Source organism: Peromyscus californicus, unplaced genomic scaffold (genome assembly GCF_007827085.1).
Source record: "Peromyscus californicus insignis strain IS unplaced genomic scaffold, ASM782708v3 Scaffold_14__1_contigs__length_90479793_seg_2, whole genome shotgun sequence".
NCBI lineage: Eukaryota > Metazoa > Chordata > Mammalia > Rodentia > Cricetidae > Peromyscus > Peromyscus californicus.
In genome coordinates, this window is record NW_026294436.1 from 30,229,600 (window position 1) to 30,253,233 (window position 23,634).

At 38.5% G+C, this 23,634-nt stretch overlaps 1 protein-coding gene and 1 long non-coding RNA gene across 2 annotated transcripts in view; one reads left to right on the forward strand and one right to left on the reverse strand.

Annotated features, from left to right (window-relative positions):
* Positions 1-8,538: 8,538 nt before the first annotated feature.
* The window catches only part of Rgs13 (regulator of G protein signaling 13), a 28,480-nt gene continuing 13,384 nt past the window's right edge, over positions 8,539-23,634 (reverse strand). The window contains exons 5-6 of the mRNA XM_052737123.1: positions 11,093-11,259; positions 8,539-9,853 (exon numbers count right to left, since the gene is read on the reverse strand). Of these exons, the coding sequence (XP_052593083.1) occupies positions 9,671-9,853; positions 11,093-11,259 (350 nt within the window). The 3' untranslated portion in view covers positions 8,539-9,670. The remainder of the gene's footprint in view (positions 9,854-11,092; positions 11,260-23,634) is intronic.
* LOC128109765 (uncharacterized) overlaps positions 21,469-23,634 on the forward strand; it is a 93,428-nt gene continuing 91,262 nt past the window's right edge. The window contains exon 1 of the long non-coding RNA XR_008217920.1: positions 21,469-21,649. This is a non-coding gene — a long non-coding RNA (uncharacterized LOC128109765). The remainder of the gene's footprint in view (positions 21,650-23,634) is intronic.

Below are 23,634 nucleotides of genomic sequence, written 5' to 3' on the forward strand. Positions count from 1 at the left end.
AAGTAATTATACAAAACCATGTTAAATGTTAATAATCATCAAGGAAATGCAAGCAGAACAGCACACAGACATTATGACATGACTGAATGGGTAAATTAAGCCATGTTCTCTTCTTGCAATAGAATATTATTTAACATAAAAGGTCCTATATTTTATAACACTATAGATGAGTGTTCAGAGCGCATTGCTAAACAAAAGAAGCACGTCAAAGAAGGACAAACATTTCATGATTCTAGAAATCTGAGATGTTTACAGTAATTAAACTTGAATAGCATGGTGCTTTCTCGAGTTCAGGGGAAAAAGGACCTGCAGAGTTGCTAATCATTGAGCATGAATTTTCAGTTATGTAAGATGAATAAAATCCGTAGATTTACTGTACAATATTTTGTTTATAGCTAATAATACTGAGATTTTAAAGTACATATTTTAAAATATGCAAAGAGGGTAGAGCTTGTGCTCCAATATAACAAGCATATACATGCACACATATACATGTTAATTAATTTCCTAAAACCTTGGCTTCCTTGCCTTTGGTTAGTAATGCCAGAAAGTGAATTGTGTGTGTGTGTGTGTGTGTGTGTGTGTGTGTGTGTGTGTGTGTGTGTTTGTGTGTGTACTATGAAAACATGAGCCCAACAACTTTCTCCAGTACATCCCTCTGCTCCTCTCTCATTCTCTCTATTATCTAGTTTTTACTTTATTTACAGAACTTATTGTAATCTTATGTGATTTTTTTTAAAAAAAATAAAATTGCCTTATTTCTTTTACTACCTACAGACATTGTAAGGTTCATGAAGACATTTACTGATTGGTTTGTTGGTAGTAGGTTCGTTTCTACATCTGATCACCATACTGGTTTACATAGATGTTTGACTATTTGTTGAATGAATCAATGTGTCAAAACTCTGCATACTACTACCTAAAACATAACAGATTATCTGTATCATTGCTGTAACATCATAATGAGCCTACAGTGAACATCTGGGAATCGTTAGCAGATTGCTTTGTTTCCTAGGTTTGATTGTGCCTTGTGAGTTCCGGCTTGCTCTCCTGCACAGCTCCCCCTCTGAGGGTCACTCCCTCAGTGACTCCGCCCTACAAATGGCTCTAGTCTCATTTCTGTTGCTTAGATAAAACACCTGCATAAAAAGCCACTTAGGAGAGAGGAGGTTTATTTTAGCTTACAATTACAGGTTACAGTCTATGACAGCGGGAAGTTAAGGTGGCAAGAACTGAAACTAGGTAGTTGCATTGTCTCCACGGTCAAGAGCAGAGAGCCATGAACGCATGTATGTCTGCTTTCTTGTTTGCTTCTGCTTTCCTCCAATTCTCCACTCTTCTGCAGTTCAGGACCCCTCCAGTTCTTCCCCTTTAGGCAATGGTGATGCCCACAGGGGGCTGGGTCTTCCCACATCAGTTAATAAGTCACTGAGACTCTCTTCTCGAGTGATTGTAGATTGTCCCAAGTTGACAAGGCTGACCATCACACTTAAGGGTTCCAGATTTGTAATCCGACCTCCACCTTGTTCCTGAGTCCCACTTACAGCATGTGGTCACTGCACCCTCAGCATGTTCTCCAAATCCTGCTTACATCACTTTCTCATATGATGGTACTTGAACTTATCATGATGGTTGCTTTAGAAACTGGATCATCTGGGATCTTTCCCTCGTTCAAATCTGATCTGTTCACAATTTCTCTCTCAGAAATATTTCTCTTTTCCTCATTGGCAAGTCCTCCACTTGCATTTCCTTTCATTTGGGCTTTATAGGTGACTAATATGTCTACTTTTTGTGCTCCTTCTGAATAGAGAAGCCTATATCAGTAAATTAATTGTGTTATTTCATAGACAAGAATAGAATAAATTTCCATGAGATTAAGTGGTTTTCTGAAATGTGCAGAGCTGCTAGGCTTTGGAGCCAGGCTGTGAACTCGGAGCAGCCTCAAGCAGAACTCCCCCCCCCCCGCCCCCCCCCCCCCCCCCCCCCCCCCCCCCCCCCCCCCCCCCCCCCCCCGCCCTGCATCTTCCCAAGTGTCACACGCTCTCCTGTCTCCCTCCCCCCCTCCCCCTGCCCCCGTCCCTGTTCCAGTTCACACAGCCTTCCCCTCTTCCCTGAGAGATCTCTTAATTATTCATCAAAGCTTCTCTCGAACAGCACATCTCCCGTTCTTTACAGATTCCACTGGGTAGAGGAAGGTGCTTCTGCTGGGTTTCCAAGGCAGCCTTTGCCCCTGTGTGCTTGGCCATCACTGCTATGTGCCTTTGTTATCATTGCCCATGTCCTTGAGAGCAGAGAAGGTACCTTAATTAATGGCTCTCTGTATAGTGTCTTGGCCCACTGGAGCTAGGTTTTTTTTTTTTTTTTTAAACAAAGGCCTCCATAAACGTCACTTATGTAATAACCTCACTCTTTTCTTTTCACAGGGACATTATATTTTTTCTACTAAGATACATAATTCTCATGAAGCTTATTTCTTCATTTAATCTTTCTATTAACAACCCTGTGAGGCTTTTATAAATAAGACACTCTGTTTGCCCCCTTTGCTGTTTTTAAGCCCACAGTGTCCCTAATTAATGTCTTTGTTCCCTGAGCCTACATACTTTCCTATTCTATACTATATTACTGCATTTTATTTTTCCAGGTTTTATTTTCTGCTAGGCAACAGCTAATGTGTTGGCATTAGTGATTCATTTTTCTTGCCTCTACTATAAGTTTAGATGCTATTTTTCATCTATGATCAGTGGTGGGAGTTTCAGGTCCTAGATATATGAAAGATGTTTTTGGACAGCGGGACTTACTATTTTCTCTAAATTACAATCTTTTATGCCTTTGAAGAAAACTTTGTATATGACTTTTCTATAGTCATTATTCTAAAATTGGTATTAAGTCCTTTGTAGATGATGAGATTGTTGTATGCCTGATGAATTATAAGTAGAAAAATGTTCATCTGTGCCAAGATACTTGAATTCTGAGACATTCCTTTATCACGATTTTCTTACTGAAAAGATTGTATCTTTACTCAAAAGTAATGAATTCATGTGTGTGTGTGTGTGTGATGTTTTTATATGTCCATGTACACACACACACACACACACACACACACACACACACACACACACACATATGCAGGTGTGCATGCATATGTGTGCATGTGGCAGTCAGAGGTGTCATGTGTCTTTCTTGATCACTCTACACCTTATGATTTAAGAAGTTTAATGTTTTTTAGTATGTGTGAATGCTTTGCCTGCATGTATTGGTGCACGATGTACATGCCCAGTGGCTTCAGAAGTCAGAAGAAGGTATCGGATTCACTGGAACTAGAGTCATAGAGGGTTGTGAGCCACCATGTGGGTGATGGGCACTGAACTGAGGTACTCTTCAAGAACAGAAAGTGCTCTTAACTACTGAGTATCTCTACAGCCTCCATCTCCTTAGTTTTTGAGGCAGAGTCTCTCACTGAACATGGAACTCACCCATTTAGCTAGGATATCTGGCTAATGATGCTCAGGGATCCACCTGTCTCTCTGTGACCCCAGTCCATGGGTACCAGCTGTGCACTGCTGTACCTAGCTTTGACATGGATGCTGGAGATCTGAACTTGGCTCTTTGTGCTTGTGTGGCAGGCACTTTACCAATTGAGCCATTTCCAATTCCCAGGACAACAACATCTTACTGTTTGCATCCTTAATGTTTGAAAAAAATTCTATAAAAATGAAAAATAATAAATATATTTGGATTCTGATCTCAAAAATTAATTTTTAAGTAGATAAGTCTCCAGATACTAAGGATAAAGCAGATAGCATGTAAAACATATTAATATTAACATATCTGTGTAGCCATTTTACAAATGCCAATTTTTGAATTGTGTTTAACAAAACAAAACATTTCTCTAATAAATTTCTAGAAAAATAATAGCATGTGAAATATTAATGTTAAAGTCATCTAAACTATTTTAATTATGAGCAAAATTAAATACACACTTCTGTAAAGAATTATTGGAAAGATAGCTGTTATGAAAAAGTGAAGGTAGAATTCAAGTTTAAAGATTCTATTTTTTTTTTTTTTTTGGTTTTCTGAGATAAGGTTTTTCTACATAACAGCTCTGAATGTTCTGGAACTCACTCTGTAGTCCAGGCTGGCCTCGAACTCACAGAGATTCACCTGCCTCTGCCTCCCGAGTGCTGGGATTAAAGACATGCACCACCATTGCCTGGTCCAGTTTCTATTCTTAGGCTAAGTTTTTCTAAAGTTTTCTATGAATCATTGTTAAATGCAAAGTAAACATTTAATCATCTGCTTTCTCATGAAAACTTTAATATTGGATAAATTACTCCTTAAAATGAGTCCAAGATAGTAATATAGAAGAAAATGAGGAGCAAATTTGTAATGGGGTGTGATAAATCACATATATCATTTAGTTTACTTAATCATGAGATTGTTATCACTTTATTTTGTAGATAAAAACATTGAAATATACTGAAACTAAAAGTTCAAAAACATCAGGTTAATGAATAGATACTGATTCAGTTGTTCTACACCTTCATTCAAATAAGTTTTGTCACATATATGTATTCACACACCCACGTGAATACAACCAGTTGTGTTCATTTAGTGTTCTTTAGATGCATATATGTTTTAGGCTGACAGTTTGGGGTTGGATAACCTATCAAGAGACTAATCCCTAGTCCTTTGAGAGGACCGGTTCTCCATCTCTTAGCAGCTTTTAATTGCCTGGAGCTCTTCATCTAGTGGTGGGGCATGATGAGATTTCTCCCATACACTGGGATATCAACTGGTGTTGTCATTGTATAGGTCTTGTTTAGGTGATCACACTGTGAAGATTTCATGGCACATATGGAAGGCACTATCTTCCAGCAAATGTCCTGGTCTTCTGGTTCTTACAGTCTTTCTGGATCCTCTTTTGCAGTGCTCTTTGGACCTTAGGTGTGGGGGTTGTATTGTAGATGTATCATGGTGCTGTGGGATGTTCTCTGTGCTGTAAATGTGTTGCTCTGATTGGTTAATAAATAAAGTGCTTATTGGCCAGTAGCCAGGTAGGAAGTATAGGTGGGTCAAGGAGAGAGGAGAATTCTGGGAAGGAGAAGGCTGAGTTAGGAGATGCTGCTAGTCACCACCATGATGAGAAACAGATATAAAGTACTGGTGAGCCACAAGCCACATGGCAAGGTATAGATTTATAGAAGTGGGTTAATTTAAGATATAAGAACTAGACAACAAAAAGCCTGCCACGGCCATACAGTTTATAAGTAATATAAGTCTTTGTGTGTTTACTTGGCTGTGGGACTGCTGGGTGAGAGAGATTTGTCCTGACCTTGGGCCAGGCGGGACCAGGAAAACTTCAGCTACAAATAGCGCCCAATGTGGGGCAAGAATTTCCACCTAAAACCTGAAAAAGCTTAAAAAAAGATTCTAAAACAGCTTCCTAGTTGTCTCTTTCAAGTTAGCGCAGCCTGCATGCTTGAGCTACTATATGGAGGGTTCCTGGTATGCGTGCTTGACCTGCAGTATGGCAGGAATGAGGCATCTCCAAGCTGCACATTACATTGCTGCTACATGGTAGATTTAGCCTTTGTTAATACAGACCAAAAAAAAAAAAAAAAAAAAAAAGGTTTCTGGGCTACACACTGTTGGATGGAAGAATAGACCCACTGCTTCCTAGAGTCTGTGGAAGCATGGCAGTAAACTTACTGCCACGATGTTGGGAAACTGAGGTGGGCAGAGCATGCTGCAGTTTAAAGTGATAGATTCACAGTTAAGACAGTTTCAGATGGGATAAACCTCTAAACAGTTTACAATACCCCCAAATCCAGTTGTTCTCTGTATTTTGACCAGTTGTGGGTTTCTATGATGGTATCTATCTGCTGCAAAAAGAAGCTTCATTGATGAGGAGCGAGAGCTACATTTATCTGTAGAGATGATAATAGGTATTTAGAGTGCAGTTGGGAATTACACTGGTTTAGGAAAGTGGCAGTAGTAAGTTCTAGAATCCATGAACTTACCTGTAGATGTAACCAACCGTCTTATTAAATAAGAAACACAGAGCCGATTCAGAGAAGAAAGCCAAGAGGTCAGAACTAAGAGCCTTACCCTTCCTGCTTCAGCCAAGAGAGCTCTCCAAAAAAGAGCTACTTCCTGTGTGTTTGTCTTTATAAAGACTTTTGGTTCTGCCTTCTCATTGGTTGTAAACCCATGCCTTGTCACTGCCTGTCTGTAAAGACTTCCAGGTCTTCTATGATTGGGATTGAGATTAAAGGCGTGTGTCTCCAATGCTGGCTGTATCTTTTTACACACAGAGATCTACCTAGCTCTGTCTACCAAGTGCTGGGATTAAAGGCGTGCGCCACCACCGCCACGCTCTTGCTATGGCTCTAATAGCTCTGACCCCCAGGCAACTTTATTTATTAACATACAATTAAAATCACGTTTCAGTACAAGTAAAATACCACCATATTAGTAAAATACCACCATACTTACCGGCCATAGATACTTGGATAGGTTTAAAGTACCAGGCATGAATTTCTTCTTATTTAGTAAGCCCTTCTAATTTGATGACTGTTGGTTATTAACAAGAAGTGTCACTATTGCACTCTTGATTTGTATCTTACCATGCTGGCCATTGCTATGGTTTGTAGGACGGTTGATTTCATTTCTCCCTTGACAGTTTGTGTAGCACCTCTAGATGCTATGAGAGCTAATCCACAGGGGGAAACTTACAGGTCAGTTCCAGCTGGATTCCTCCAAGTTTTGTGTCTGAAGCATTTGGTGTCTTTAGTAGTAAGGCCTTACCTTCAAGTTCTGTAAGGCAACCAAGGGCAATGGCAGTTGTCTATAGTTATAGGAGTCCCTTGGGTGTTCAAGCCTAACTACTCAAAGGAAGATTTGCCATACCTAGCACTGGGGTTTTTGTTAGATAGTTTATAGTTCATGAGGAAATCATTCTCACCCTAAGTGACATAACTTCATTTAAATTGTTCATATATATATATTTATATATATATATGCATGCTTATATATTTTATAGATGTATGTTTAAGTAAACACAAAACAATAGGTTTCCCTATGATTTTCTCAATCATCCTTAGTGTTCTTTATCATCTCTCCTCCCTCTCTCCTTCCCTTCCTCCCCACTTCCTCGCTCCCCACTTCCTCCTTCCCTCCCTCCCTCCCTCCTTCCCTTCCTCCTTTCTTCCCTCTCTCTCTCTCAGTAGTGCCTTCCCTCTGCCTCCCATTTTTCTCATCCTCCTTCACAGTACTTGTGTCCTATTATACCCTCTTTCTAGACCTCTCTTGAGCTCCTTCTCATCTCTGCATCTATGTTCCCTTCTTATGTTCCTGGTTTCTGTGGTTACTCCAGGTTATATACTCAGATCTAAAGAGTCAGAGCTAGGATCCACAAACAAGAGGCACTTGCCTTGCTGAGTGTGAGTTACTTCACTCAGTGTAATATTTTCTAGTTTCACCCATTTTTCTACAAATTTCATGATTTAATTTTTGTTACAGCTGGATAGAATTCCGTCGTGTATATGCACCACATCTTCATTACCCATTTATCTGTTGAAGGACATTTAGATTGTGAACAGAGCACAAATAAACATGGCTGAGCAAGTAAATCCAACATGCCTTCATGATAAAGCCTTAGAGAAAACAGGACTGGATGGAATGTACTTAAACACACAGAAAAGGCTCTATATAATAAGCCTATGGCCACCATCATCCTAAATGGAGAAAAACATTAATTTACAAGTACTGAAGTACTGGCCTTGATGGTACAGGCCTATAATCCAAATTAATTCAAGACTGAGGCAGGAGGATTACAAGTTCCAGGTTTGCTTTGGTTACAGAGGGAGTTGAAGGCTGGGGTGGGTGACGTAGGAAGACTGAGAAAGTAAAGAGAGGGCAGAGAAAAGGAAACTCGATCCTATGAGATGTCTTAATGAATAAAGGTGCTTGCTATTAAGCCCGATGACCTGATATTGATCCTTGAGACCAACAAGGTAGAAAGAGAGAACTGACTCCCTTCTACAAGTTGTCCTCCTGCCTCTGCAATACACTGTTGCATGCATGTGTACCCACCCCACTATAAATAAAATGTAAAATGAATAAAAAAAGACAAGGAAACTGAAGAGCAGAGAGATCGTGACATTTTTGTTTCTAACTTTCTATAGTATACCCAGATCTGAATAAATTCATGTAATAGTCATTTTTGGAACTCCAAAGGGAAACTTAAGTGTCTAGTAATAAATTTAGCATTCTTTCCATGGTTTTGTGTGGAGTCACAGTATTCATTCACTTCCTCACTGTCTTGCAGTGGTTCTTCACCGAGTCACTTACTGTTCTGTTGATGTCTCTGGAGCTGGAGGCAGATGGTTGAGTGATGTAGCACTTTTTGTCACCTGAATACAGTGTGGTTGGCTGGGCAGTTACTCATCTGCCCCTTTAAGCATGGAAAGCTGTAGTTAAAATGCCTGGGACCTTGTGAACCATGAAGGTACAATAAAACACACTAGCCCACGGAGTAAGGACCACGGCAAGATGCGAACGTGGGAGTCACAGTGAGAGGAGACGCTTGGTTTCATCAGAGGGGTAAGATGCTCTGTCCAACCAAGACAAAACATGAGTATTGAAGAGTGATTCTGGGATAGGGTGAAGATCAGTTTCAATGTTTCCTGTCCATCAACAGCACAAGACTTGATTTTTTTTAAAAGTATAAAAGTTACAGTTCAAATTTTGTACCTGTGTATGTTTTGTTGAACCCCCAGAACTCCAAATCTGAGGGTTGAGTCCACATTCTTTCAATGCTTTAAAATGACAGAAAGGTGACACCAAAGAAGTAAGTTAAATTGCCCTTTGTTCTATTTTCTTACTTTTCACAAACTTCAGCCTCTTTGGAATCTGTACTGCAAGGTACAATAAGGCATCTTTGAAAAATATGCACATAACCTTTTAGTTTCGATTTATTGGCTCCCAACACCATGATGATTTCATATTGTGAAGAAATGAATCCCCAAATAAAAGACAAAATTTTATACCCCAATAGCAAAGTAAACAATATAAATGAACAATGAGTCACACATAGTAACCGCTTAGACTCATCACAAAGATTTTACATGTAGAAGGTATATGTGATATAGGAGGTCAATTATGGACATTCTACTAGGAAAAATTTATAGCTAAGTTGTCTCTTAAGAACATATTTTCATATATCTCATGCTACAATATAATTGATTATACAATGACTATTAAGCTTATATACTAATTCAAGTTATTTTGAGCATATCTGTAGAATACATAGAGACATAATTTAGAGAGCAAGGGTTTTAAAACAAGTTGTCTGTGCTATGGCTGCTAAATTTCTTTAACGAGAAAAGATCATGAGTTGCCTAGTCTAGTAAAAATGTTATAGTGTTTGTATGATGAAGCTAGCTTCTTTTTCCTTCTCTGTTAATTCCTCTCTGTAAGTATGCTATAAATTGTGCTGCAGTATTTGCGAGCTCATTATATTTGGAATGCATTTCATTTGGGAACTAGAAATCAATTTATGGCTTGGATTCTGTTTCATTTCTCCTTTCATTCTCATTTTGTATTTTTTTTCTAAATTTAAGTTAACACTTGCAATGTGCCATCTTCCGCTTGAACTTCTGGGTAGCATTCAAGAGCTTTCGGGTTGAACAGTTTTTAGAAGTTTTTGGTACATTTCAGACTTCAAAAATCTGGGATAAGAATCCATTTCCATATGCATATACACAATCTTTTGAGCCTCTTCAAAGCATGTTTGAGTGGGTTCTTGAATGCTTTTGATGATAGCTTCTCTTGTTGTACTGTCGATGTTAATCTGAAAAATGAAATTATAGGTTAAGCACAATCAAATGTGTATGTCTGCAATGGAATGCTTTAATTACTACCCTCCTTTTCAAAATAACAGCATAGTTTTGGGTGCAGTTTTCATAGTTATCTAAAAGGACTTTTAGGAAGTGAAGTCTTTGCTCTTTTTAAAAGTAAAAAAATCTGCCTTTAGCATTCCAGAGCAATAAAGAAAGCATGGAATCCACGGCCAGGAAACTCTAGAAACCACTGCTTATCTGGGAGATGCCGGTGGTTTGTTAGTGGTAGTCTGCCAACATGGAAGTTTATGAACTGGAGGGCTCTTTTTAAGTAAAAAGGAAGTTGGTGGCTGCTTTCAACTTTACCTTCCTTAATAGTCACAAATGCTGTGTTGACCAAACAAGTCCTGAAATGGGAAGCAAGTGCGGAGAAGTGAAGAAGAACTAGAGGGAGGAAGTGGTTATCTCAGAAGACTAGAAATTTCCATAAGGGTTTGTGGGAATAATTGAATAATATAGGGTTATGCTGAGTGATGGAAATCTCCTATGGTATCCTCTACCCTTGCATTTAACATGAATTGTAATTTTTGGTTGTCTCTCTGTCAGGAGTCTCAGTGTCGGACCAGGTAAGTGACAGTAGTAATGGTAACATGGATGTCAGCTGAATTTGTGGTTTTACACTAAAGTGGGGTGGCACACAGGACCAACACCACTGAGGAAGTGTTCATGCCCATTCATGGCATTTCAAATTTATGCTGCCAGAGAATTATTCCAGTGACCCCTTGGTTCTTTTTAACTCTGCTGGGAATTAAGATAAGCTAATGGGTAGAGGACTTTGGATCAAACAGCTCACCTTTGAATCCCAATGCTACTACATAATGACTGTACCACACAGGAGGAATTCATTAAGTTCATTAGGTTATCTAACTCTTAGGTTTTGTGACTGAAAAATACGATCAGTAATTCTTTTTCTTTTTCTTTTTCCAGACAGGATTTCTCTATAGAGCGCTGACTGTCCTGGAACTCACTCTGTAGACCAGGCTGGCCTCAAACTCACAGAGATGCGCCTGGCTCTGCCTCCCAAGTGCTGGGATTAAAGGTATGCACCATCACCACGTGGCAGATTAGTAATTCTTAGTTTATACAATTTTTAGGAGATGTTGGAATAGAATATGTCTGGCATGTAATGATGCTCGAGTTATTAGCATTTTCTAAGGGATATCCCGACTGCCATGTTCCACCGTTGTTACCTCTCTAGGGGACTGTGGCTGGATGTAGATATTGTAAAGCTTCTTTGCTCTAGAAATTCTGCCCCTCCGTGAGGCAATTTTCTTGTAGGTTTCACATGCCATCCAGAATTTAATGTTCTCGTCACTGTGCTCCAATTTTAAATATGCTGTGTATACTCTTGGACCATCTAAAATTAGAAAAATGCGATTGTTTTCATGGGTTAACAGTTATTAAACTTTAAAGTAATAATTCATACAGTTTAATACAGAAGCCTGAAGAAGAGCTCCAAAGATACAGAACAAGTAAGTGGATATCTTCTAACAGAGACTTTATTAGCCCCACACTCAGGGCTCTATACATCTGAAGCACGTTTAATGATGCTGCCAGGTGGTGAAGTTACCCCTTTGTTCTGAGTCACTCAGTGGAAGATGTTTGTCAGTTCAGATGTGCCTGTGACAGAAAGGCCAGGAGATGTCATAAGAACCCACACAAATGGCTTAAGCTACCTAGGCAGGCAGAACTCTCCCCATAAAGTTATATAATATATTGAGGACCTCACAACCAACTGATAGGTAAGAACTAGGTCAAGAATCTGGCATGTCAGGGTTGGGAGGAAACTATTCAAGCTATGTACAAGTGATACTTTGATGAGACAGAGTTGTCTGGAGTGTTTCTCAGTGTCCAATCAGCAGGAGAAGAGGAAGATGAAGAATTGAACATCATATTTATAGTTTATTGTTCAAACCAGAAATAAGGACCAAGTAAGGAATGGAATCTAGAGGGACGTTGGACATCTTCTCAGAACCTAACCCAGGGCAATGTGTTGTGCTGAGCATAACCATCAGATAACACTCAATGCTAAGATGGTTATCTTCAGCTCTGGTCTTGAACAGCCTACAGGGTGAGTAGATGAGCAGAGCGGAAGGACTTTTATTCAAACCCCATTTTTCAGGAGCTTGTGCTTCATAGATTAGACATGCTCTCATGAGTGTAACTTGTTACTTATCATCCCTGGGAGTGTCAAGCAGTCTCAAGGTTTCAGATATGAATACTTTGAGATTGGCACTAAACTTTTGGTGACTGTGAAATCTTTTGTCATATCTGAGACATTTGATTGCTAAATGATACAATGACAAAGTAACTTTCCATTGATGTTAATAGAATTGTGCTTAGTCAGACTGAATACAAGACCACTCACAGATTGACAGTGTGAATTTTTTTTCCTTTTACAACAAGTGCATCATTTAATGTTTGCAAGTTGATGAGTTTTAAGGTCAATATCTGTCCATGAACCTATTACCACAAGTTGTTCCACCAGTGCCCATTAACTCCTAAAGTACAGGATTTAGCTAACAAAATTGGTATCATTAACTGTCATGAGAAGTAGTGATAATCAAATGGAATAGAAGTGATGAGTAAAGTCATATTTTCCTGCATCTTTATAGAAGACATTATTTGATCAATTTCCTAGCACTAGAAAGTCAGGCTATGTGCTCCCTTGATTTTCACTGATTATATTAGCAGTGATATAGGAAGAAAGACAACATTCCATATTAAAGGAAAATGGCACAGATAGCAGTATCTACCATTTGTAAAAACACCAGGATTGGGGAAGACTGGTAATCTTCAAGAAATATGGCATGCGGAGGATACACAGACCTAGAGCATGGCTCACTGTGATGTGGGCAGGTGCAGCCTGCAGTACAATGGATGGGAGAGGTTGGAAGGAAACTTCACCTTGGCTGAGAATACAGATCAGATGAGGGCACAGAATATCTAAACATGTAGCCTAGGAAGTGACATAGGTTACATATTACTACCTAGTGGAAAATACATTATAACTTATATTTCAAGCAAGAAGTTTGTTTTCCTGCTGATATGACTTTGTGATAGTCCCTGCCTTGCTATAAGCATTGAAAATTGGGAACAGAGAGCACAGTTGTGGTTATTAGTGCTTCTGCCCGAGAAGCTGTGTGCAAAGTTAAAAACAAAACAAAAAGCCATTACTGCATTAATAAGATAAATTGAAAGCCCCAAATTTCCAGTACGCACTGAAATAAAGTCTTGTGAAAAATGAAGGAATTTATATAGTTGGTACTTAGAGGAATTTTGCCTGAAGACTTAAAGTAGGAATAGAAAGCAAGGGCTTTGAAATGAGGAAATAAGCTATAAATCAGAAAATAGATACCAGTGAAGTCCACAGATCACTGTATGACATGATTCCTGGCCAGCTGGATGGTTAGGTGGGTGGGTGGGTGGTTTGGGATAGGAATACAGTCTGGAAACCGATATTAGGTTGTGTATTATATCTGAATTTGTATTTATCATATTAATTCTTACTCCAGAAGTCACCTGTACCTACCCCTGCCTTCTCTAGCCTCCCCATGTGAGAGATGAATAAATATCTTTTTCTCTTTGGCTGAAATAATGGGTTCACAACTCCTAATGTAGCCACATCTTTTGCTGATGAAACGTCTGAATTTTTTTTTTTTTTGCATTTCCTAAATTACAGTATACTATATGTGACAGATGAAACATCCTGAGTGTAGGTATTTGCTGCAGTAGTACCTACTATTCTTCCCAGTTATTTTCTGGTCCTCTAATGAGAGAGTCACATTTCCATGTCCCATGCCTCTGCACTGACCACTGGATTTGTGCTGGCCAGTGAGAGTCATGCACAAGTGTGTTTTAAGGAGGAAGCAGAAGGCTCTTACCCTCATGTGACTCTTTTTTTTCCGCCTTGTCATGAGGGGAATCAATCTAGAAGAAATCTGCTCCGTTAGCCTAATGCCAGAATGAAGGCATGGAACAGACTTGAAACTGACCTCAGTTGCCATATGTCATGAATGAGAAGAGAGCCTTCTTTATTATAATCAACAGGGATTTTTAGGGTACTTATTATTGCATTGTAATTTTACAAAAGCTGACCCAGACTACTGGAACCTAGACATTACTCTAGTGTGCCAAGTGACTAGGCTTACAAAAATCAGTTTATTTTGCAGACATTTGTGTACATCAGGTGAGTTTTGGTCTGAGAACACTAACTAGCTACTTAAGCAAGCAGCCGGAAGAGTATCTGTGTGAAAACATTTCTGGAATCTTAGTAAACGTTAAATAGAAAATTACATCACTGAGTTTATAGTTGTATTGACTCATATCACAAGTGAATTACAAGGTGGAATGTTTTTTCCTAAATTAGGTGGTGGAGCCCCACATAGCCCATTTTCAAGTTTTAAATGATGCTCAGGAGACTTAATGCTGCTTAGTGAATGTAAGATAAAGACAGGACTGCTCAGTGGGGAGGGTGAGAAAACAAGTTTGTGTCATATGTTGTGTGTGAATTTTCCTTTGAAATTGTGCGTGGCCCCTTTAATAATCTCCATATTGCTCTTTGAAAAGTAGTCAGTGAGATGAGCATGTCTCTGACACAAAAGTGACATGTGACAGTTATCTTGATGGGGACGGAACATGTGGGATATCTTTTAACTGAGTCAGAATAGTGCCCTATCTTTCATGGAATCGAACTTACTGCACAAGGAAAATCTTAGCCATTCATTAAATCTTGCAGGTGAGCAGTGGTCATTAGTACATATTGAAATATGTGTGAACTAATTTTAAATTCAGGCACTTTCAATCTGCACCACTGGGAATACAGAAGTTTATACTTCTACTAGAATTTCTGTAAGCTTTTATAGTAAATCTTCTGTTTTATTAAAATTTGTGTTTTGTAGTTAGAGTTTTCCTGATTTTCTATTGTCTTTATGCGTTAATAATACTGTTATATTGTTGCATTATCTTCTGTTATTGGCATATTATTTTGAGGTACATTTGTAGCCATCTTATAGGAGAAAGCTTCAGTCAGTCTACCGAATACTCCTTTCAGTATTGTTAGGAATTTCGTTAGAGGAAAAAGTCCATTAAATGGTCTGATCATTATTATACCCTACCAACACCTTCCCATGACTCAAATGAATAAGGCCACAGCTTTTAACTGTAATTGCTAGACTCACTGAACATAGTACTCTACCCTCGTACCCATCTTTATTCACTCCTAAATGTAGTACCTGAGCCATGTTCAGGCACACTTCTCTAAACACACTTTGTGGCTATGTGGTGTGTCATTCATTTACATAGTTTATTTCCTATGTTGTGCTTTATACCTTGACCCGAGACTTGGCTTTATAGATCACAATGTCTGGAAAATGTTCTCTGAACTCCCCTGGTTACCTAAATATGTACTGTTAGTTGTCAAACAGACCTAGGGTAGAGAGAACATATAATTCCAATAAACACATCGTGTTCTATTGTATTTGTTAATTTACTCTCATTGTCAGCCCATTCCGCTGAGAGGCTGGAAGAATCAGGACTGCAGGCTGTACAGTTCCTATATACTGGCAAATGGCAGCGACTGGTGGATGAATGTTTTATAACCTCGGCTTCTGTACCCTTCATTCCTCTGCATTTTAAAGGACTCTCTTATAAGCCTTAAAAAGTAGGGTAGGCTCTAATCATTCCACCCACAGGAGGTACTGAAGATTGGAGGGTTCTAACTGTACACGATGGCTTTCCATTTTCTCACAGTGGAGGGAAAAGTGCTAACTGAACAGCGATGTCTAAAAAAGGCCATTTCTTTTTTTTTTTTTTTTTCCACCCTGCCGGGTTAAAACCGTGCATGAGAAATTGGAGAAGACAAGAAGTGCTAAAAGGAAAGAAGAGCCGAGGCAGAGTTGCACCGTAATGACTGACACTTGTGATGGAGGTAACCATGGCAACAGCAGTGGTTAGCGCAGATTAGGCTAAAAGACAGTGTAGAAGCTGCCAATCCCCTGTGGGTGGCAGGGAATCTCCCACAGATGAGGAGAGCTGAGACCGTGCACAGGGGCGAGCAGCAAGATCCATCAGTACCTCCCCATGTTAGCTCTGCACCACTGCATCAGTAAAGACGCTCCACCAGCCCGATGCTTTATCAGTCCGGAGAGGTTTCATTGCCTCGAGCAGCTCGCCAGTCCTACACTGTTAAATCCAGTATTTTTAAGATTGTCTACCTGTAATTACGATAATTTGCAAGGGGGAGTATAAAGTACGTTTAAGTATAATTTTGATCCAAAGTAAAGGATGAATGCCAGCTCTTATTTTGAACCCCTGCCTATCCAGAGAATATTGGTGTGGGACCAGCTGGACAGGTCACAGGAAAGGCCACAGCTGTGCTTTCTGAGTTAAAATGATCATTGCAAATTTTAAATGATCCCTCAGCAAACCGCCGTCTCCCTGATATCCTAGCCCTAGAGTTTTCCAGAGGAGTTATGTTGACTCCTTTTGTACCGGCTAAATTTTTTTTCTGGCCTCTCTTATATTTTTGCTTTCTTCAGTGCTTTACATTTCCCTGTTGCTCTTACCATGTTATTCCCCTCTCCTCTCTGCCATGGCATCCTCATTGTTAGCTGTCCTCACCAGATAAGCATGTTGCTGTGTTTCCCAAATGCAACTAAAACAATTCTTGACCCCACACTCCTTCCTGCTACTGACCACATGTCTCCTTCCCATCTCTGTTATTCTCTCTCTCTCTCTCCATATTCGTGTGTGTGTGTGTGTGTGTGTGTGTGTGTGTGTGTGTGTGTGTACGTGTGTGTCTTTCAATGGTCTGGAACTGGCTAAGCAGGTGTGTGGCCCACAGGTTACAGCAGTTTACCTGTATCTGCCTTTCCTGTACTGGGAGTGTAAGTATGCACAACTATGCCAAGGTGTTTTTCTTTTTTAAAAATGTAGGCTCTGTGCGTGGGATCTGACTGGACCCTTTGCATACAGGAGACAGTTGTGTAGCTTGGTCTGTTTGAGAGCCCCTGGCAGTGGGATCAAGCCCCTGGTGCATGAGCTGGCTTTTTGGAACCCATTACCTACAGAGGGTGGGACACCTTACTCAGCCCCAATGCAGGGGAGAGGGGCTTTGTTCCTGCCTCAACTGAATGTGCCAGGCTTTGCTGACTCCCCATGGGAGGCCTTACCCTTTTGTAAGAGGAGATGGGGATGGGTGGGCGGGCGGGGGGGGGGGGGGGGGGAGGCTGAGGTGAGTGGGAGGAGGGATGAGAGGGATCTCTGTTTGGTATGTAAAGTGAATTAAAAAAAATTTCTTAAATAAAAAAAATATAGGCTCTTGGGACTGAACTCAGGTCCTCATACTTGAAAAAGGAGCATTTTACTGACTGAGTTATTTTTATAAAGCCTCCTTTCTGTTTTTCTTTAAAGTCTATTTTTATTTTTAACTGACACATAGGACAGTACTTAGTATGTTGTACACATGTGATATTCAGCCTATGTGTACTGTGTGTAATGATTAAATTAGAGTAAACATATTTATCACTTCAGACATGTATTATTTGGGAGTGTTCAAAAATGTTTTCTCCTACCTATTTTGAAATACTCAATTACTGGTCTTCAAACATAGTTATCATAATGTGTTACATTAGAAGATTTTTACAGACCTTGAAAGAACAATACTCACATTAATATGGAAAATCAAAAAAACCAGGATAGCTGAGACAATCCTGTAACATAAAAGAACTTCTGATAGATCTATGGTAATAGCCCATGTGGTTTGATTTGCATTTTTTTTTTTTGAGACTCAGTGACAGGGAGCCTTTTTTCATACTGTTACCAACCATTTGTACATTCTCTTTTGGGAAATGTCCTTACAAGTCATTTATCCATTTTAAATTGGATTGTTGTTGTTATTATTTTTACTGTTGAATTGTTTTCTTATATATGCTGGAAATCAATCCCTCTTTTAATGAATAGTTTGTGTTTTATCCATCCTTTAGGATGTATTCTTTCTTTCTTGACTGTTCCCTTGGCTGTATTGAAGCCTTTCAGTTTGATATAATCTGGTTTATCAGTTTTTGATTTTCTTGTCTGTGTGTGTGTGGCATAAATACATAAACTTGGGCCTATACATAAATTTTGAAGTATTTCTCCTATGTTTTCTTTTAGTGGTTTGATGTAGTTACATTCAGGTCTTTTGAGTTGTTATTTGCATATGAGAGAGAGAGGCCAAGTTTCCTCTGCATTTAGATATCTGTTTTTAATCTCCTCAGAAGCACCAGTTAAAGATCATTTTCTTTCTCTAATGCGTGTTCTTGTTGCCTTTCTTAGGAAAAATCAGTTGGCTGGAAAGTGTTGATTTATTTCTGAAATGTTCCATTCTATTCTGTAAGATTCCAGACCTGTTTCCATACCAGCACCTTGCTGTTCAGATGCTATCCATCCCTCTCAAGTGTGTTTTGAAGTCTGGTGTTATAATGCCTCTGCTTTTGGTTTATTTGTTTTCTGTTCCTGGTTGGTTTAACAATTTGGGTCTTTTATGGTTCCATGGAAATTCTAATTATGTGAAATATAATAGATAATTAGATAAGGAACTTTGAAAAAAGAAGTATTTTTACAATTTCCAAATTTCCAAACATTATGGATGCCTAGTTTTAGTCCACCATGATCAGAGAAGATAATACAATGATTTCAAGTTTTTCAGCTTTGTTGAGAATTGGCTATGCAGCCCAACATGTAAAATATTCTGGAGCATGCTCTATGTGATAGTGAGAAATGTGTATTTTGTAGCTCTTTGATGCAATGACCTATAAATGTCTGTTCATCAGTTTGTATTATAGTCTAGTTCCAATGCTTGTTTGTCAATTTTTGTCCATTGTTAAAAGCAGAGCACAGTGGAGTCTATTTCCCTAAGGAAAACTTCATAGATTCAATTGTTCCAACTTTGGGTACACATACTATTTATATTTTTTCTTTTTGCTATCTCTTTATTGTTATATAGTGATCATTTTGTTTCTTTCCATTGCTTTGTATTTAAAGTATGTTCTTTCTCACACATGTGTAACTATTCTTGCTTGGTTCTGGTTTCCATGCTCATGATTTATCTTTTCCTTCATTCACTTTTCGTCTTTGTAACATCTCTTTAATGCTAAAGTAACTTTCTTAAAGGAAATACATTGTTGGAGTATTTGTGTTATTTTTTATAAAAACTATTCTATTGTATTAGCCTATATACTTTAGTTGGGGGATTTAATCTGTTTATACTTGGTATTATTAATGATGAAAAAGGACACTTTTGTTATTTTTTTCTGGTTTTATCTATCTTTTTCGTTTCTTCCTCTCTTGTTCACTTTTGTGAACTTAGTGGTGTCTTTGTCCTGATAGAGTTAGAGTCTTCTTTCACCTTTACATTTTCACTCCATTTTGTGGAGTTTTTGTAGTTTTGCACATTTTTATAGTGGTAGCCACACTTCTGCTACTAGAAACTACTCCTTTGAACATCTCTTAAAGAGCTGAGAAAATGCTAACAAATTTCTTGAGTTTTTGTTTTACCTAGGAAAGTTTTTACTTCTCTTTCATCTTTGAAGGATAGCTTTGCTGGGTATAGTATTTTTGGCTGAAATTTTTCTTTCACAGCTTTCAGTTTATTTTGCCATCTTCTCCTGGTCTGTAAGATAACTATTGACAAATCTGCTGTTAGTTGGGTGGGAATTCATTTCTATGTGACTTGCTGCTTTTAGGAAAGAGCTGTTTATTTATTTACTTGCTTACACACAAAAAATACTTAACACATATACATATATGCACACACATATGTATATACACACATGCACACACATACACACCCCTCCCACACAAATAGTCATGGGAACTAAATGCACAGCCTTTTGTATGATATGCCAGATCCCTACCACTGATCTTCGGAGATAGCCTCTTTTAATTTATGGAATTCTATTTTCCTTCTAATTTTGACAGTTTGACTACAACATATTCTGTTACAGAGGAAAACACAAAGACTTCTAGCCAGCCACTGTTCAATCTCTATTCTTTTATCTTCTCATTTTTCACATAAAACTTTATATAAATTACATTATATATCCTACCTTGCTCCCATCACGCACTGTAAATGCTTCTCTTGAGGTGTCAAGGGCTTCTGTGTTATCATACCCCATGGGCCCTGCTCTGACCTGATTTCTGTCCAGTCTTCACAGTTCATGGCCCTTTTTCTGAAAGAACTGTTGCCTTTGGCTTCTGTGGTAATACACTCTTTTTATTCATCATTAATTCACTAGATGTTCCTTTTGCCATCCCTGGCTCTTGTTCCTGAACTCTGGAATATCACCATGTACCCAAGCACCACCTCTCTGGCTTTCTTCTTTATCTTAACTCTTCCAGCAATCTTTTGGACCCATAGCTTTTATGAGCATCTAGATGCTAATTATTTCCAAGTATGTCTGCCCTCCTGAGTTCTGGTCTTAGCTGGTTTATTGAATTATCCTTCTAACTAGTTTCCCTTTGTTTTTCTTCAGAAAAGAGCTGGCAAGATCTTTTAAGAATGTCTTGATTTTTTTGGTTAGTGTTCAAGGTAAGGTCATTTACATGGCCTCATGAGGCCTTATGAAGCTGACATATTAAATTTTATTTTAGTTATTTGCAGACACCAATCTCACATCATCGGACCTTTCAGATGTGTTTTCCTGCTACTTGGATGGATATCCGAAGACCTCAGCACAGACGTCTGCTTCTTATGACTCATCTCTTTGTTCCAATCTTATCCCTTCTGACAGTTTTATTCTCTGTCAGAGATTCTGGCCATTCTACTCCTTCTGACAGTTTTGTTCTCTGTCCATAATTCTCAGTTGAACTATTGTAGTCTTGTACCTTCTTTCTGTATCACTTGATTTTACTTTTTTGAAAGCACTTACCACTTTATGGAATTATCTGCCCATTTGGTCTGCTTGTTCTTTGTCTCCTCTGTTTAAGTGGAGTACATGGGCTGAACTCATATATACCCCTTTCATCTCATTTCCATCCCCATGTTGTCCCCCAGATACATGGTAGGATTGTTTGAATCATCCAAGTGATCTTTTTATTTGAATAAAATATATCAGTGAATAACTCCCATTGTTATTTTTTGAAAATTAGTTTGCTCCCAGGGGTAGGAGGTAGGTCCCTATTACTGAAGACACCATGTACTATAGACACAGAACCTCCTTGAGGACTGGCTTCATGGTACAAGAAGGCACCATGCAAGTTTCCAAAGGAAGGAAGCAACCAACAGTTGTACCCAGCTATGACACCTATGAACCATAACAGTGATCAGTGCAGCATGATAATTCTAAGGGTTCAGTAGTGCAACACATACCCTTGGCAATAACCAACAGCTTTCTAATTGGATTTAGGACCCACACAAGAAGAGGGACATCTTGCCTCGTACTGGAAACCTAGCCAATAACCCAGGGCTAATGAAGTCATGGATCCTGGAGGAGAAAATACAACTGCTAATTTATTACACCAGCATAATTTCTATCTACATTCTAAATATTTGTGCTTATACCTACAGATAAATGTAGTCCTCAGCCCTCATCAAGGAAACTTTTCTTTGCAGCAGACAGAGACCACTGCAGAAAACCACAACCATTCAAAATACTGAGTTCTGGAGCCCAGTCCCAGCGGATACATCTACTGTACAATTCCCCCGCCTAAGTGTCAGATATCACTTCGGAAGAGGTGTCAGAAAGATGGTAATAGCCGGAGGAACAGTGAGTTTGCATTGGTTTTGTGTCTCTTAGGAATTTCAGAAGCTACACCCATAAAGTCTCACCAGCATGACTGTTTATACATGAGCTGAGCAAGGACAACATCAACAGATGTGCTGAACTGAATTGGGGGGAAAGCCCAGTGAGGCCTCAACTCTAGGCAAAAAACTACAGACAACAAAGAATGCTGAAAGCTAGACAAATAGCCTTCCTAGGGAATAGCAAAGTAACAAATACCAAATGGTCAGCCCTGGAAACACACACACACACACACACACACACACACACACACACACACACACACACATACACACACACACACACACACACACACACACACACACGCGCGCGTAGCATTGTACAAATTGAACAGCTTGCATTTATGCATTTAGGAATATATATGCATGTGTGTATATAGCAATAGTTAATGAAAAAACACCATGAATTTGAAAGAAATAAAGGGGGAGGTATATGGTTTGGAGGAAGTAAAGGGAAAGGGGAAATGATGTAACTATATTATAATATAAAAAATAAAAGAAATAATAAAAAGGAATCCATTACTAAAAAGATAAAAAGAAAATTGGTAAATGTATCTAATGTATTTATGTGTCTTCTGTATTTTCTGGCATTATATATTCTCATTATTTTAAAAAATTTGACCTTTCTAGTTTGAAGAGTTCTGGGATTTTAAGTGATTTTGGTCTTCTATGATTTCAGATGTTCCTTTCTGTATCTTTCTTTGCATTTATTCATCTCATTTAGTGTTTAGTAACCAGAAACACCCACACAACTACACTTTTCCCTTTTCATGTGAGTGAAGCCTGATGCTGTGATAGCAATTTTGGATTCAGTGGCAAAGTCTGGGTTCCTATCATTTGAAGGAAAATCTTAGATAAGTCTCATATATTTTCTTGGATAGATGAAAAAAATTTTCCTTACATCTTTATATTCTTGTTACTTTTGAAAAAACATTTTCTAAAAACTTAGATGTTTGAAAGATGAAAAAATTTCAGTCATCTGTAGACTTTTAACATCTGTAGAGTATTTCCTGCTTCATTCATTGTGGATGGTTTTTAAATGACACTGACTTTCACATCAAACATCAAGGAATCAACACACAATATTGCTTCATTTGAAAGACATCCATTTATCTATACCAGGCTTACTCTTAAATAATTTCCTGTATTCAAACTACTGCCAGTCAGCCCTTTATGTGGCCTTGAGAATTATTTTTTGTCAAGAGATATTATTTTTAAAAAGTATTTTTGTTGCCTTTGGAATTCCATTCCTGGTGCTTATAAAAGTTGGTTTGATAACTACTTTCTATCTTTCCAAAGTTTATCATGAATGGTGATTCCTTTCATTCTTTTTTAAAGGACTTTCAGATTTTGCAAAACATTTTTTTCTGTGCAATTTTATTTGTATGATAGACTGATGGGATTTTCCCCAAGTATGCTACCTGATAACTAAAACAGGCTTAGTATGTACTCGGTAAGTGAATATATACACATTAGTTTTTAAAAGTATCATCTATGTTTTGAAAACTTGTTTGCCAGCAGCTTATCACTGAGTAACATCTAGAATGTATTTAGGTTACAAACATTCCTAATTTTGAATCACCATCCGACTGTGTAGTTCTCTTCTCAACTTGGTCCTTTTCCTCTTTTCTTCTTCTTCCTCTTCCTTCTCTTCCTCCTCCCCCTTTTCTTTTTCCTTTACTCTTCTTCCCCCTCCTTCTTGTTCTTCTCTTTTCAAAAATATGTTTTTAATTGAAATAGAACTTTTCACCCTCCCTTTCTGTTTAGTCCCTCCCAGCTCAGCTAACCTTCCTTGAACCCCTTCCATAGTCTGCTTTTTCTTTGATTATTATTGCATTCACATATATATGTACATGCATATTTACTACACATACACACATATACTGCTGAGTCCATATTTGTTGCTTGTGTGTAAATGAGTTCAAGGCTGATCATTCTTCATTGGACAAA